The 16,457-nt window shown below is 33.4% G+C and overlaps 1 protein-coding gene across 7 annotated transcripts in view; it reads left to right on the top strand.

The window, feature by feature from the left end:
- The window catches only part of LOC128892219 (guanine nucleotide-binding protein G(q) subunit alpha), a 72,883-nt gene extending 57,419 nt beyond the window's left edge, over window positions 1–15,464 (top strand). Inside the window, exons 2-9 of one of the 7 annotated variants that reach the window (XR_008461086.1) lie at window positions 745–929; window positions 1,015–1,169; window positions 7,932–8,060; window positions 8,849–8,978; window positions 9,069–9,222; window positions 10,751–10,858; window positions 13,083–13,367; window positions 13,497–15,464. Coding sequence is in view for 6 of the 7 variants with exons in the window: in XM_054152957.1 (XP_054008932.1) it covers window positions 745–929; window positions 1,015–1,169; window positions 7,208–7,336; window positions 7,932–8,060; window positions 8,849–8,978; window positions 9,069–9,222; window positions 10,751–10,858; window positions 11,213–11,295 (1,073 nt within the window). In the remaining variant the exon portion in view is untranslated. Of the gene's footprint in view, window positions 1–744; window positions 930–1,014; window positions 1,170–7,207; window positions 7,337–7,931; window positions 8,061–8,848; window positions 8,979–9,068; window positions 9,223–9,741; window positions 9,850–10,750; window positions 10,859–11,212; window positions 12,669–13,082 lie in introns of those variants that run through there. The other 6 variants (XM_054152957.1, XM_054152880.1, XM_054152753.1 and 3 more) reach the window with 6 other exon arrangements.
- The last annotated feature ends 993 nt before the right edge of the window (window positions 15,465–16,457 follow it).

The raw sequence follows: 16,457 nt of genomic DNA on the forward strand, positions 1-16,457 counted from the left end.
CAAGAGATTCGAAAAATTACCCTTCTTTATTAATTTTTTGTAAAAAAAATTGATGTCATTAGATGTAGAAATTAATTCTGTGCCTCTACATTCAATTATTTATAACCTCAGTTCAAACATATGCAAAATCGATTTTTAAAGAATTCTATTTTTAGAATCTTTACAGTATTTACAAATATTCCGCGAAAGGATTTTCGAAAAATTTACGGAATTACAAAAGCTTTTGTTAAAAAGTACTCCGTCGCTGAAACTGCGCATCGTTGAGACCAACGTTTCAATATTTATTCTAAAACACTTGTCCATGAGAAAAATACAAATGAGTAGTCTTAGCATTACTTAATGTTATGGAAAAGGCCTCGTTTCAATATTCCTTACCATTTCAACAGAAAGAATTCTATAAAATCGGCTATTTTTTAGTCGTCCGAACCAGACCGCCCTCTTAAGCGTGCTCGAATCGAAATAATAGAATCGAAAATATGGTTATTTTCGTAAACATCCGAATTTCCGTTGCAAGTACCGATATTCTTGACACAGTTGCACTTCCGAGCAAGTCGCGAGGCGGTCAGTAATAATAGACAGTTGGCGCAATAGAATCCTTTCGTTACCGCTGAATGCCGTGCATAAACTGAACTCGTGAATACATTAATCAAAAAGTTAAGACAAATCGGTGGGCAAGCGACCCAGAAACACCGGTTCGTTTCGCTATATAGGGACAACGGTAATGAGACGGAAACGTTGTTACAGGTACTGGTGAATCCGGCAAATCCACCTTTATCAAACAGATGAGAATTATCCACGGATCCGGCTACTCCGACGATGACAAGAGGGGGTTCATTAAACTCGTGTACCAAAACATTTTCATGGCTATGCAGTCCATGATTCGAGCGATGGACCTTCTCAAGATCGAGTACGGCGACTCGTCGAGTGTGGTAAGTATTTTTATCGGTGACCATGGCTCCCTTTTTGCGACCGTTAATTATGGTACTCGAATGCAACGTTCGCACTTTACCGTAGGAAAAAGCAGAGCTCGTACGTGTCGTGGATTTCGAAACGGTTACAACGTTTGAAAGTCCATATGTAGAGGCAATCAAGGATTTATGGGCAGATGCTGGCATCCAGGAGTGTTACGATCGCAGGCGAGAATATCAACTCACAGACTCCGCTAAATAGTAAGTAGTCCTTCCGATGCCCGATTATATATACATACGAATATTATATAGATTTATTTTTGAGGAGAGCATATCATTTCTGTCTTCTTTTTTCACGAATATTACTTAACCCTTAGCGGTCCAAGTACTCCTCTCAGGCACAGGCAAAATTTCGTGCTTTAATCGAAGTACTCTCGGCCTCGTGAACGATAGCTGCAATCGAGAATCTCGATATGCATATTTCTGTTTTACTCCAGAATTTATTAACTAAATTTCATGTGGACTGATTTATAAACCACGCATACTTTTTCTTTCAGGGTGTTCCGTATAAAGTGTTACTAACAGTTTTCTCAGAAACTAATGAAAATATCGACTTCATTTTTGCTACAGTTAAATGATAAATTTTTTATCGACTTTTTGGGGAGAAAAGGAGCACCCTACATTTTTCTGAATGGAAGATGTTTTATTTTGTTTATTATTTGGATACCTCTTATAAAACTGAACAACATTTGTTTCAAACGGGTGTTTGATTATTATTATTATTATTATTATTATTATTATTATTATTACTATTATTAAAGTATAATTAAAGGAGGTGAATAAAACTGAAAATATTAAAACCCGGTTAATTTATAGCATGCAAAATGATGTTGTCGGACTAACCGATAAACAAACAGCATTTATTTTTAATTTCATATTTTTTTTTAGTTGTAGGAGTGATTACTATAACTTACTCTTTCATGTAACCCCGGAAGAATCGAACTTTGTAACTATGCATCGTTTTATAAAAGGGTTCGAGCAAATGTTATCCAGTTTTGTAAAGGCTATCCAAGATGTTAATATCACTGTTTATTAAAACAAGTTTATTTTAACTATAGCGAAAAAGATATCGATATTTTCGTTAGTTTCCAAGAAAGCAGTTTGTAACTCTTTGTACTTATAATATATTTCTTATATTTCTCACAAGGAATATAAATTCAACGAAAACATTCTATATGACATTTCTTGTTCATTCATTCTCAAGTTCTTTCTTAAAGGACGAAATCAGAAATTCACTAGGGATTGTTCTTTATTTAATCATAGATCTATTACAAAGATGATGGCGTGTTTCTACAAAGTTTACTTGACTTCGTAACGTTAATTAATACGTTCAAATTATAAGTAATAAAACAACACTCAAAGAATACGTTTGGAAATTTTACCCCTTTTTTCTTCTTTTGAGCCAATCATTTATTACATAAAACTATTACGTAGATCGGCAACTTTTTTCTGCAAAGCATCATCTAAATTTTTATCGGGCGATTCGAACCCAGAAAATAGACATGTTGATAAAATTGTTCCTATTTAAAATAAATAAAAGCATCTCACGATTAATGTAACGTAATTTCTGTTTGTGAAAAATGTCACAGTGGGCAGTCTATCGACGCAAAACTTGGACCGTTAAGGGTTAATATTAGATTGTCCGCAAAGTTTGTGCCGATTTTCGGTAAGTGGGATTAGGACTGGTCTTGAATACATCAGAATGATCGAAAATAAACGAAACCTGTACAAATTATAAAGGGTGATTTCAGGTATTTTTTGGAAAAAAGTTTAGCTAGGGTACATTAATTTTTGTCAGGTTTATATGGCCTTGAATATGAAAAGAAACATAGTGAATTATAGGCATTCGATGCTTTTTTTTAACGCAAGGAGACAAAATGCCACACAAACAGCAAACAGGATATACGCTGTTTATGGTGAAGGTGCTACAGCTGAAAGAATTGTTCAGAAATGGTTTGCTAGCTTTAAAGCTGGTGATTTCAACCTTAAAGATCGAGAACACTCGGGTAGTTCTCCGTGATCGATGAAAATCAGATCAAAATACACACCGAGACTAACCCACGATATTCAACACGTGAATTACCAGAAATGTTGAAAATATCAAAAACCACCATACACGAGGATTTTATGAAGTTTGGCTTGTATTGACGCATGAGTTGTCGACGATTTAATGAATCGCATTTTCATGCGTGACTCGCTCTATAAACGCGACAAGGAGACACCATTTTCGAAGCAAGTGTCAACGAGGGATGAAAAATGGATTATTTATAATACCGTTGAACGGAGAAGATCCCGGGGAGAGGAAAGTCATGCTCTGTGTCTGTTGGAAATGGAAAAGAATCCATTTTTGTGAGCTTCTACTAAACAATCAAACTATAAATAAGCATTGCTCGCAATTAGATGAGCTAAAAACAGCGATTGAACGAAAATGTTCACAACTACCGATCGAAATGGCGTTATATAAAAATAGTTGAGGTTTTATTAAGATGATCTACCCTACACGCCTACATATTTACTAATCATTGTGTCCACAGATTTGCACTTATTCAGGTCTTTACAAATTTCCTTTATCATTACACTGCGATAGAAAGTTGTCGTGGGTAAATCATACTGAGGGGATATGCCTAGGAAAATTCAAAACGTACATATTTTTGAGAATTATATTGATAACGTATACGGATTTAATTCATGCAACTCTAAACTTATATTTAAAAACAATTTCTTATTGCAACAAGTTTTCAAAGTTAGCTCAGACTCGACTTATCGTATTTATCTAACAGTGGGCCCTAAGATTTGCACTTATCTAGGTCTTTACAAAATTCCCTTATTATTACACTTGGATAGAAAATTATCGTGGGTAAGTCATATTAAGGAGGTATGCCTACCTGGGAGAATTTAAAACACACATATCTCTGACAATTTAATTAATAATACTGTTGGAAACGTCGGTGGCGACTTTCGCTCCGCGTGTCCGTTTATTATAAACCATAACTCAACAGGAATAACAACAACAACAACACCGTAATACAATATAATTTAATAGTTCCCGAACAATTCGAACGTGTTAACAAGTTCGGCTACCAGCCGAAATCCGACAGTTTGACAGTTCCACCTGCAATTGTTTTTTCTAAACACGCCAACTCCTGACGCCACACCACACCACAGAGGCCACAGGGTGTCTTGATACTTCTACAACAATACATACGCATTCAGTTGATGCAACTCTAAATTTATATTTAAAAAAAAAATCCTTTATTGGTAAAAAACTTCCAAACTTATCTTACAACTTCGCTCGCCATTGGACCCTCAGAGTTGTAGTTCTTTAAATCTGCACAAAATTCCCTTAATCGTAAGAACTTCAACTTTTCAGTCGAGTTAAAAAATTACATCGAAAAGTTTTTTCACAGAAAAACTTAACACAATCTGAAGGAACTAGTGTTCAAGTTACGCAAAAGACAGAGAAAGCTGCGAAAGAAAATGGTGTCTAATAATTTAATAAATGTATATCGAAATTGCAATTTGTTGCCTTTGAATTTACCTTAAAAATCGGCACGAACTTTCCGGACAACTCAATAGTACGGTTCGATTCTAATTTGTATCAATAATGTGTTGGCTGCTGAACCAATTTTCAAACATGTGTACACGGGTGCAGATTTGGTACGAACGATGTAAGAGGATCATGCGCACACATTTACGAATTTTCAGGATGCCTTACGATTTCCTTCGGAACGCCATTCGTATTCAACGTTAACATAAAAATATACTACAGGGTGTCCCACCTAAACGACAAACCACCTAATTGTATTCTCTAGATGTGACCGTACGAAAAGTGTTAAAAACTGAAACTTTTCCGTCTCGTATACGAGTATCAATTTATTTTAAACGTTTCGAGTTATCTTCGGTATGTGTAAATATTATTTAAAGCGAGACGATAACGGGAGAAAATATTTGTACATATGAAATTGTAAATTTTAATAAGTAATTTTAGATTAGAAGTTTTCAATAAGAAATTCGTGAGGTATAAGATAATTGATTACAGTGAATTTATTATTAAGATAGAACCGAATACAGTCGATTCCGGTTAATTGGAACACATTGGAGCTATTTGGCCCGATTAAGCTGCTGCCCCGTATATACCAAGTTTCATGTAAGTATTCGGTTTTGTTCTTTAAGATTTCTCCCAAATTTGCGACTGGCCCAAATAACCAGAATCCACTGTATTGTGACATACTTGCATATATAATGGTTTTATTTTAATAACTGTGTCCGCATTAATTATAGTAGTATAGCAATGTGAACTTCAAGGAATTGTATTTCAGAAAGGTAGAACTTGGTTTCCTGTGACTTATAAGTAGTATTAATAAGTATTCCTAATCTCTGTAATCTATATATAGATTCTTCTATCTCTTCGGTTCGGTACGGTCTTCCTCGACACGATTTGTAATTATACTAACAGGATTAAATAATTATTATATAGACGTTCCTTCTTCTTTCTTAACCATTGTGTGGCACTCGAGTACCAGGTAGTAACAGTTGTTCAAAATTACGAAACAAAATACTGCAGTTTCTCGTTAATCTCCATTAACGGAGTACATATTTGATCAAAGACAAAAATCAATGAAAGAAGCGTTCCATATGTTGTAACTTGAATGGTTTCAAAGTGACTTGAAATTCCTCTGCGAAAAATCTGTTGTTTCGATATCTTGTTTTTCAAAGTTTTCAAGGCTCCTCCGTGTCTGTTTTCTTTTACACGGAACTGCATATTTTGTTTCTCTATGTTGTAATTAACAAAAATATGTATTCGAATATACAGTATGACTTTAAAATGATCTAGAATTATACAATTTTTAAAGAAATATGAAATTTATACTCTTCGAGATTGCATCTTTGAAGCACCTTTTTGTGTTGTAACGATACAATTTTTGGATCAATTTTCTTTATATATTCATTATATATTCATGGATTACATGTAATTATTGAAATTTTATTTTTATCTACTTGTTATATTCGAATAAAAAGTATTCATTTTTCTAAAATACACCATTTTCATTTTGAAGCAACATCATGATATTGACATTTCGTTGATATTAATCGATTAGTTTTATATATTGCTGTAGACTGAAGTTTATACTATTCGCGCGTTAAATTATTTAATTGTGTTCCATGAACAGAGCGCTTACTTGAAAATAAATTCATAAATAAAATATTCCACTTTAAATTGGGGTGCTCTATTAATTTTAAAGTTACACCCGTTACACATGTCCGAATGTATATCTGTGTCAGCTCCGAAAATCACGGATGGCCTTGTAAACTTTTGAGCAAATTTCTTGAAACATATTCGCACTTGGAAATCATTCGTATTACGTGCAAAATACTTTTCGTATCGCCGCAACAACAAAAAACAACTAGGTGACTTGTTTTACGTGGGACACTCTGTACTAGAAAAATACACGTACGTTCAAGGGGCTATATACACCTAGATGGATAAAAAGAAATCGATTTTTTAGAAATATTTTCATTCGATATCGCAACTGATTTGATTGCAAGTTTGCCTAGATTTCATTTTTCATTGGATTATCTTTGTCACAGAATCTTTTTAATATTAGGTCTACCGGAAAGTTCAGTCCGTTTTTAGAATAAAATAAAATAATGAGTTTCTCATACCTTAAATAAATTTGATTGAATAGTATAATTTTTATCATTATTTACGATATCTTGCTAGCGTGATTGCAATTCCTATATCATTTTTAACGAATATGCGCATACTCGTTGAAACTTGTTGTAACCGGAACGGACAGAACTTTCCGGTAGACCTAATACTTGCAATTTTTTGTATAAACTTGTAAATAACCTCTGTTTTGGGAGAAATATAATAATAATAACATTAATGTATCTACAAAAGGTATTCTCGGTAAATCGCCTTACGGAAATGGTTGCAGCACTTCTTATTTTATTAATTTTCGACTAAACGTTGATCAGCTAATGAACGAAAGGTAAAATGTCCAAGGCACGCGTAATGATTTTTGAATAAAAGTAATTATTCTAGGCGCATGTAGCCCCCGAAGCATGCATAATTTGTTCGACGATGAAAGAGGGTGAAAAAGTCGTCCCTAATGTTTACCATATATTTGTCTAGGATTTCTCACATCCTGTTTGATATTCGTTCTTTATACGGGATTATATTTCGAGAGTGCTCTGCTTCTTCTCGCGTATCAGGCATTGAGAACATGATGTTTCAGTTACCTAATGGAGATAGATCGAGTCGCGGCACCAAACTACCTCCCCACAGAACAGGACATTCTTCGTGTGAGAGTGCCCACTACTGGTATAATTGAATATCCTTTTGACTTGGAAGAGATTCGATTTAGGTACGTCTCGTCGTGAAAAGAAAAGGGGGAAGCTGCCTGTGCCTGTGTACTACTTACATCGGACTATTTCTGCATCGTGCCTGCATCCGTTGTAACTCACCAATTTCACTTTGTACATGAAAATCATCACTTATTATGTTTCTTTTTTCTTTCTCACCAATGTCTGACAAGTTTCGTTGATTCGTCCAGTTTTATGCCATACGATGCTTCCGAGTGTTCTTTTTTTTTTTTTCTTTTCTTTTTTTCGATAAAGAATATCGTACTTTACGCGCACGTTCCTTCCTTCGCTACGTTTCATTTTCCGAGAAGAACATACGCAGCGCGTGTCTCTGTCTCGGTTGATTGTATAATTAGCGAGGAACGGATACTCGGGTTGGGCGTGGAACGACCGTTAGCTGTCTTCGTTTCTTATCGCCTTCGTATGTCGTAAAACCGAATAATATGTACAAATCGATGAACTTGGACAGTATCGAAAATTCTTTCAGGCAGGGACGGCGAGCATGCGAGCTGTTTTGCGCGATATTCCTCTCCTCATAATCACCTTTAATACATGCATGGCATGCACTATCAGACTGTGGCTTCGTTTGTTTTGCAGTTATCTTAGTGACCTAGAACGTATCGAAAAGCCCGACTTCCTTCCTACTGAACAAGACATTCTTCGGGCTCGAGCTCCTACGACTGGCATTATAGAATATCCGTTTGATCTGGACTCCATCATATTTAGGTACTAACACACATTACTTGAACTTGACTGTACTTTTAGAAGTAAATTCCGTACTAACTTGGAGTAATGGATCGATATTCAAGGTATCCTTGTGAGTTTTCAATACGAATCAAATTTCGTTTAGTTTTTTTTTTTAAACTTATAATTATCTTGTTTCTTCTGTTTACACATTGTCATAATGCCATTTATTTTTATCGATAATGTTTCCAGTCGTATGTTTTCTGAAATATTATCTGATCTGTACCGCAATAGTATTCCGTTGTGTACATAATTATTATCCATTCGTACCTTAGTAGCCGTAAGGATGTAGTTACAATAGCAGTAGAAAGTAGTTAAAACGATAGTTTCGTGCAATAGCTGGTAGTAGTTATAATTTCGATCTTGGAATACTCCAACGAAACGAGTGATTATACAAATAATTTGTTATCTCGAAATAGGATTACGCTGATTGCTACGTTATGACGACTTTTATTTTCCTTTTTCTCTGTTTAATCAAACATTATACATTCTTCTTTTGCTTTGAATCAGCTTATTGTTTGCATGTTTTTCATGCAATTTTATATTCACTGAAAACAGTTTTGTACATATCACTACTTTTAGTTAATAGTCGTTTCATTAATTCGATATTGTTATATATATATATATATATATAACAATAGTAATTAGTTGCGAATTGCATTGCGTGATAGCATAAATAATACAGTAGATTCGTTTTATTAATGTGTAGCGAATACTTGAAAAAAGTGCTAACAAATACACGATAAATCTTATATAAACGTATTTTACAGGATGGTAGATGTTGGTGGACAGAGATCGGAAAGAAGAAAGTGGATTCATTGTTTCGAGAATGTCACATCAATTATCTTTCTAGTAGCTTTAAGTGAATATGATCAAATCTTGTTTGAGTCGGAAAATGAGGTAAATATAATCGTAAAATTACCATTATAAAAGCATATTTTCATCGTCATTGGAATTACGATTATTGAAAATGACTTTCGTTGGTTTCAGAATCGAATGGAAGAAAGTAAGGCATTGTTCAAAACAATTATTACATATCCTTGGTTTCAACACTCCTCCGTTATTCTGTTCCTAAACAAAAAAGATCTACTCGAAGAGAAGATTATGTATTCTCATCTTGTTGACTATTTTCCTGAATACGACGGTGAGTATATATAAGAATATTTACATTGAAAACAAACTGTTGATAAGGTTCGTGTATCGATAGTCTTATTAATTGGTCGATTCGTGGATCGTTTGACGATACATAAAATATACATATATTGTTCGCGGTGGAATAGTGCGATACTTATTTATTGTTAATTTAGTCACGTGATAGCATCTTAATAATTCATAAATTAATTTAATGAATGGATGACATTTCTGGAGCATTTCTGGACATTATGTTTGCAAAAACTTTGTTAATATTTCGTGAAATTGATCGAAATCTTTCGAAAATTCTGTTCGATACCGATATTCAATAACTATCGTATGAAATGATACAAAAGCGTTTTAGTCATAAATTATTTATATCCCCATATGAGATAGGCGAAGGATTAAACACAGCTTAAGATAAATATTCGGTGGTAATTGTTCAAAGGATCAGGTTAATAATTATTTTTTCATTATTTTGGAATGTACTATTCGTTTTGTTATTAGTAAATCAATAAGTTTTATGGTATAGGCCCTAAACAGCAAGATGTACCAGCCAGGGAATTCATCTTAAAGGTTTATCTCAGTTCGAATCCTGATCCTGACCGCATGTGCTACTCTCACTTTACGTGTGCGACAGGTCTGTTCAAGTACAACACATCCTGGCAAAATTGTAGATTCTCGTAGAAAACTTTCTAAATCGATCCAGTAATTATAAATCACAAAATTGTAACTGTATTTTTGAAAGCTTAACCCTTTCCCTACCATAGAAAAGCTATTTGTTCGTATTTCAGTTTACATTACACATGATGCATCTATAATAAATAATCAAGACTCTCATCGATATAGAATCGATTTATACGTGTAAATCATTAGAGCTCAGTTCTTCTTCAGTTTAGGTAAACATGATTATTTTGCAATTCACTTCCGATGAATTTTACGTAAACGTTTCTTAGCTTTTTATAAAACTGCACAACCGTTAAAATACACCTTGTAATAATCTAATAGAGTGTACACCTATATCAAAAAAACTTACATAAGAGATTTATCCAGTTGGTAAAGTTTTTAGAAGGCTTCTTCGAGAATTAACGAAACTAATTCAATAATCCGTTCTTGCAACATTTATTGGATTTGTATGAGAACAATCCAGAATCGATGAAAAAGAAATGCGAAATAAAAATATTATCCGTTATTATTTTCAACATTGAAACAATACTTTTCATTTTTGTCCCAGTTTTTTCTAACTCTTATGTATAATTTTAGGATATAATAATTTATGCATTACGTTGGAACGACCAAGTTCGATCGTAGTTCTCCTTCATTTACACTTTCTTTTACGTTTTCATAAGTACTCTGTTATAGGTAGTATAAATCTTCTAATGTCATGCTATCAGTACTAATCGGTATTTGACTTGGACTCGATTAAATCCCAAAATAATATCCCACTGACAATGTAATTAAAAAATAAATGCAGAGATTGTACGCTAAATCGTAAAATTAGAAGTAATATTAGTTCGTATGCTTGCTTGTATATTTCGCAGGGCAACCCAGAGATGCCATGGCTGCTAGAGAATTCATTTTAAGGATGTTTGTCGATTTGAATCCAGATACGGAGAAGATAATTTATTCACACTTTACGTGTGCCACAGGTATGACGCTAGTAATTGTAGAGAATGTGCATTTGTTTGTTTTTAAACATTGTGTATGTTGTGCAAGTTAATCCGCATGCTGCTTACAGTCTCAACGTAAGGTGCGTAATTTTTATAATAATATTAATAATTTACTACAGAAAAATCAATCTGACGTGTACAATTTAATATTTGTCAACATAGATTTCTCTAATGAAACCTAATTTCTATTATTGTTAGTTGCAAGTAATAGCACATTATAAAATGTATGTATGCCAAGATTAGATTGATTTTTTTATATTTCGAAACAACATTTACTCACAATAATATATGTGGTTTATTGTCGCATGCTGCATTCACGGAATTATTCATCAGACACTGAAAACATCAAGCTTGTATTCTGTGCTGTTAAAGATACAATTATGCAAACTGCACTCAAGGAATTTAATCTTGCCTAATGTGATTCTGGACTATTTTTGCATTTATACACGATCTTTAGATGACACTACACACACACTGTACTTCTTTTATTGAGAACGTATACAGATTTTTTATAAAGTTAATATCAACGTGTCACGAAACATCGTTAAATCGAAAGTAAAACTGGACTATCTCATTTTCTGTGCAAAATATCAAGACTGCCATATTGTTTCCCTTAGATAATATTATTTATAAATACATCTATCGTAATAAGTTTAAAAAACACGAAGTATGATAAAAAAGAGTATTTAGTTTTGTTAGAGGTATAGAGTCCATCAAATAGTTGGATTAGTTTAATTATTATTATGTTATGCCAACATAAAATATATTTTTATTCATTTAATGCAACTCGAAACAATTGTAACATGGAGTGTAATATATTTCGATTACGATACATACGAAGAAGTAAAATTTGAAATATCGTATTAAATTACTATAATCAGTTTGGTAAGGGAACTTAATTTTAATCGATAAGTGCCAACCTTATAAGGGCCCGTTCGTTAATTACGTAAGAGTCCCGAGGAGGAGGGGAGTAAAAGTCATTCTTACGTAATATTTTATTACGAGTCAAAATACGACTGGAAGCAAGTAATTGATTTGTTTCCGTACTTTAAAATTGTTTAACGTCTTATCTTTAATTATAACACGCACTTTCCAAAAACTAAATAACTATCTTTTGAATAATAAAACTCTTTGATTTATGTCAAACAATAACGTGTTTTAGCGTAACTGAACTTTTTCAAACGACATTTAACTATTTAACCCTTTTTAGGGAAACTCTAAGTGAAATCTTGTGTAAAAATCGTCCTCACGTAATTAATGAACGTCCCCTAAGGTAATTGGATGAAATATTATATTCTGCACAAAGTTTTAATGCATGCATTACATAGACCTTATTTATTTGCACATTGTTGAATAATTTCATAATTTCCTAATGTCCAAATTAAACTAAACAAAAACTTTAGTTTGCTCAGAAAATAGCTAGCAAGTGTTACACTATAATCTGTTTATAATCTGTGCGCATATACATTATTTTATCGTCATACTCGTCTTTATCTATCGACAAAGCACAGTCAAATGTTTATAATAAGTAATATTATATTTCGTATTCATGGGAATCTAGAACTCCCAATAGATATTTCTGCAAAATTATAAATGATTTAAAAATAATTTGAACAAAATCTGTTAAATTACGCGGTGCTTTTCTTCTTTTGTACATACTTTTGTAAAACCTCTGCGACTAACTCTTACTTCTATGATTTATTCTATTTAGTTGATAACTATAAGGGTAAAAAAATTGTCATAAATTTATGTGCTTCGATTATTTAATTCAAATACATCATTACGCAGTGTAATTAAGTTAATTATTTAATGTTGCCTGTCAAAGTGTACATACTTTACATACTGGTGTTCTTTTAAATTTTCATGCATAAAAAATAAAAATTGCACGTTGCATGTGTCTCGATTTCAGATTATTTGGATATTTAAATTAATGGTAAGTGCTTTCGTTATACTTTATTACACTACTCTACACACTACTCTATAATGTGAAATATTAATTAAATATACTACTTCGACTGCTTTATCAACTCACTAACGATATAATTATTGGTTGATGTTTATATACACAGTTTTCAAACGAAATCCTATGTATCTAGATCAATGGAGATTTGTTGCAAAATATGCAATTATTTTTTTTTTCAAGCATTCTTTCGTGTTCTATATATACATTGTGTACATGTTTACGTTTTGTTTTCTCTTACAGATACAGAAAACATCAGATTTGTATTTGCAGCGGTGAAGGATACCATTCTACAATCTAACTTAAAAGAATACAATCTGGTTTAGATGGCAATACGTAAAACTCAGAATGGACTCAAGAATTTTTCTTATAGCCTGACCAAGGTGTCAGTGTGAACTCTGTTTAGCTACAAATGGGAAGAATAAGAGAAAGGCAGAAAAATAAACAATAACTTGTGGTGCCATCAGCATACCGTCGCTGCTCCATTACAAGTGTACCAACTATCGATTAGTAAAATTTATGGCAGAGGTAACAGCGATGAGAGAACATGGACCTAAATCAGAGCGTTATACGTTCTTTCCTAACCTTTTCACTGTCAATACCAACAAATTGATTTAGTTTCATACTCTATTTGTTGAATTTGTTACCTTTTTATAGATTAGTTTAGTCAATCATGCCTGGCTGACTGCGTAATCATCTGATTTTTATATAACAATACCACAAGCAACACGTAAATAAACGTATAAGATAGAGTGCAGCCATGCCATACAATGTCTGTCCAAGTGTATATCTCAAATCGAGAGATCTCAGCAAGAAACCGAAGCGAAGAAGGACAAATGCTTTTCAATCACAAGTAGTCGGTGACACAAGTGAGAGCAATTCTAGTGCCATTTACTAGTGTGGTGTTTTTATTCCAGTCCCTTCTTAGATGCAAAAGCCAAAGTGTTTTTTTTATCTGTGCCAGAAGCGAGTAAAAGTTTTTTCTGCATGTGACTCAAATTCATAATTCATCATATAAATATTGTTATATATAATATATGAAATAAAACATAGGTTAGCATCAAAGAGAGCAAGATAAAACCAGCAAGAAGGAAATTTTACCCCTCTTCAATATTAAGAAATTATTAGAAAACGACATCTGTTCGATGTGACTTTAGGTAATTAGGAGGTGAGAGGTTTCCAAATTACTCTGAAATCTCTCTCCTCCATAGGCTGTGTACAGAATGTGAGGGCTGCGATCTCATGCCATACAACTATAATCTTACGATTTATAAGTGACATAAGAATCTTAATCATAACGATGGCTTTCCTTTCATCCAGCCCTCGCTTGTTGGCACAGCATTGCGTAGCAAGGGACATTGTTCGAGAACGCATGCCCCTAGCACGCATTGTATCCACATTACAGTGTATGTATGTATGACCTGCTCACTGCCTGCGCTCGCTCATGGTAGCTAGCGCGCTGCCCATTGCTCGTATTCTCTAATGGATCGACTAACTACTGTTTCTGCCACCTTTCGGCTGTTCTATCGTAGGAACATTTGTACGAAGGTGATGGAAACTGCTTTATGTGTACCTAGAGAGTACTTGCACGATAAACTTCACGGTGATGATCAGATTGGTAAAGCAGAGTGTGACATTTTGACGTGTTTGAGTCCAAATGTCTAACTCTGACAGTGCTAACACTGCACACACACTGGGCAGCATATGTGTCATACCTACTTTGGTTGAAACACTGGGTTTATATGAAAGAAAAAAATATATATAAATACATTGGATAAAATATAATATTAAGAGATAATAACAAATAATATTGAATAATAATAATATTAATAATATTAATAATAGTAATAATAATAATATTAATAATAATAATAATAATAATAATAATAATAATAATAATAATAATACTGCTTGGTTTTCAGTGAGAGTGTGTGATTAAAATGAACGGATGGTAGCGCGGGAGGAGAAATAAATGTGTATTTCAAGTGCAAAACGATGCTAACGTGAAAAAATGATCGTGCGGGTGAGAGGGAGAGAAAGAGGGTGAGAGAGAGAGGGTGGGAGTGAAAACGAACTTAGAGAGAATGAACTTAATATGGAGTATGCGTGAAACATTTTAATAAAAGATAAAAAATCGGTTGAGTCAAACAGGCGTTCTATTGCCTGATTTGAGAATGAACGAGTGATGTGCAAATTTGTGGCTATAGTTCATTTGTAAATCATTTTTTGTCAAAAGTATACATTTTTCTGAAAGCATAATATGTTGGGTATTCTTTCTGTGTGTATAAAATGTAAACACCTACCAAGCCCAAAATGAAATCAATGTTTCTAACTTATTTATAATAAATAATATACATTAATGATAAAAATAAACGCAGTTTGTGACAGTAGTATTGACGCATGGTACAACATTCACCTTGTATACATATTTACCTCAGAACATGATAATCCTTGTATACAGCAATAATCCTTAATCCTATTTATATGATTTGAAAAAAAAATGCACGATTAATTTTATTTTGTAAAAGGAATTACGTGAAAGTAATTTATCTTAGTTTTTATTTTGTTTTCATTATGTAAAAATTGTTATATTTTATGGGAGAAATATATTTTCATTTGATGGTACATTTTGAAATTTTTATTATTACATCTACATAGGTTATCTACATCGATATGCGACGTCTGATATTTGATTTTCCGAAAGAAAGCTCTTACGTAAGATGAGACACATAAATTTTCAGGCTGTTATTTGCTCAAAGGTTATATGTATTAACATGAAACGCAATATCTGCAACAGATATTTTGATCCGTTGACTTGAAATAAAATATACTTTATTATCGTACACAAATTTTATCGAGATTCTTCGATATCGATGTTCAATGACGTTATGGGAAAGTCGTTTACGTTAAGCGGAATTTAGTTGTACAATAATAGTGAAATGAGGATTTTGTTTATCTTTGACGGTCGTTTAAGAACCCATCAAAGGGACTCTTAAAATGTTGCAAAAACTCATTCCTGTCATTCGTATACAATACGCAAGTTTCTTTATTTGAACAACTCGGTATAGATAAATATTGACATCACTGAATAAAAACTTTTAGAATACGTCTACTTGAATTTTGATATTACACTAATAAACCAGCCTTTCGAAACAATGAATGGGATGTATAATTACTCTAGAGGAATGAGCAAGACTATAATTGTTAATAATTATCCTTTATTATTCATTAAAGTCATTGCAATCATATATTTCCATATGGAAAGAGTATACAAAGTGTCCCAAAAATGTTGTAACACCTTGAAAGGGGTGGTTGAGGAGATATTAACGGAAAACACTTACCGATCAGAGCGCGCGTATACCGTTGGAGCAGGCGCGGTAGCGAAGGCTACGAGCTAAGCGGCCGCTTTTGTACGCGAACAAGTGACTCAACGTGCATCGAAGGCCATTGACGCGGCCGCTTAGCTCGTAGCCTTCGCTACCGGGGCTGCTCCATCGGCATACGCGCGCTCTGATTGGTCAGTGTTTTTCGTTAATATCTCCTCAACGAAGCCTTGGACAACATTTTCGTTACGGAAAAAGTTGTTTCAAATCACCTCCCGAACCACCTCTTTCAAGG

This window comes from Hylaeus anthracinus, unplaced genomic scaffold (genome assembly GCF_026225885.1).
Source record: "Hylaeus anthracinus isolate JK02 unplaced genomic scaffold, UHH_iyHylAnth1.0_haploid 0, whole genome shotgun sequence".
Taxonomy (NCBI): Eukaryota; Metazoa; Arthropoda; class Insecta; order Hymenoptera; family Colletidae; genus Hylaeus; species Hylaeus anthracinus.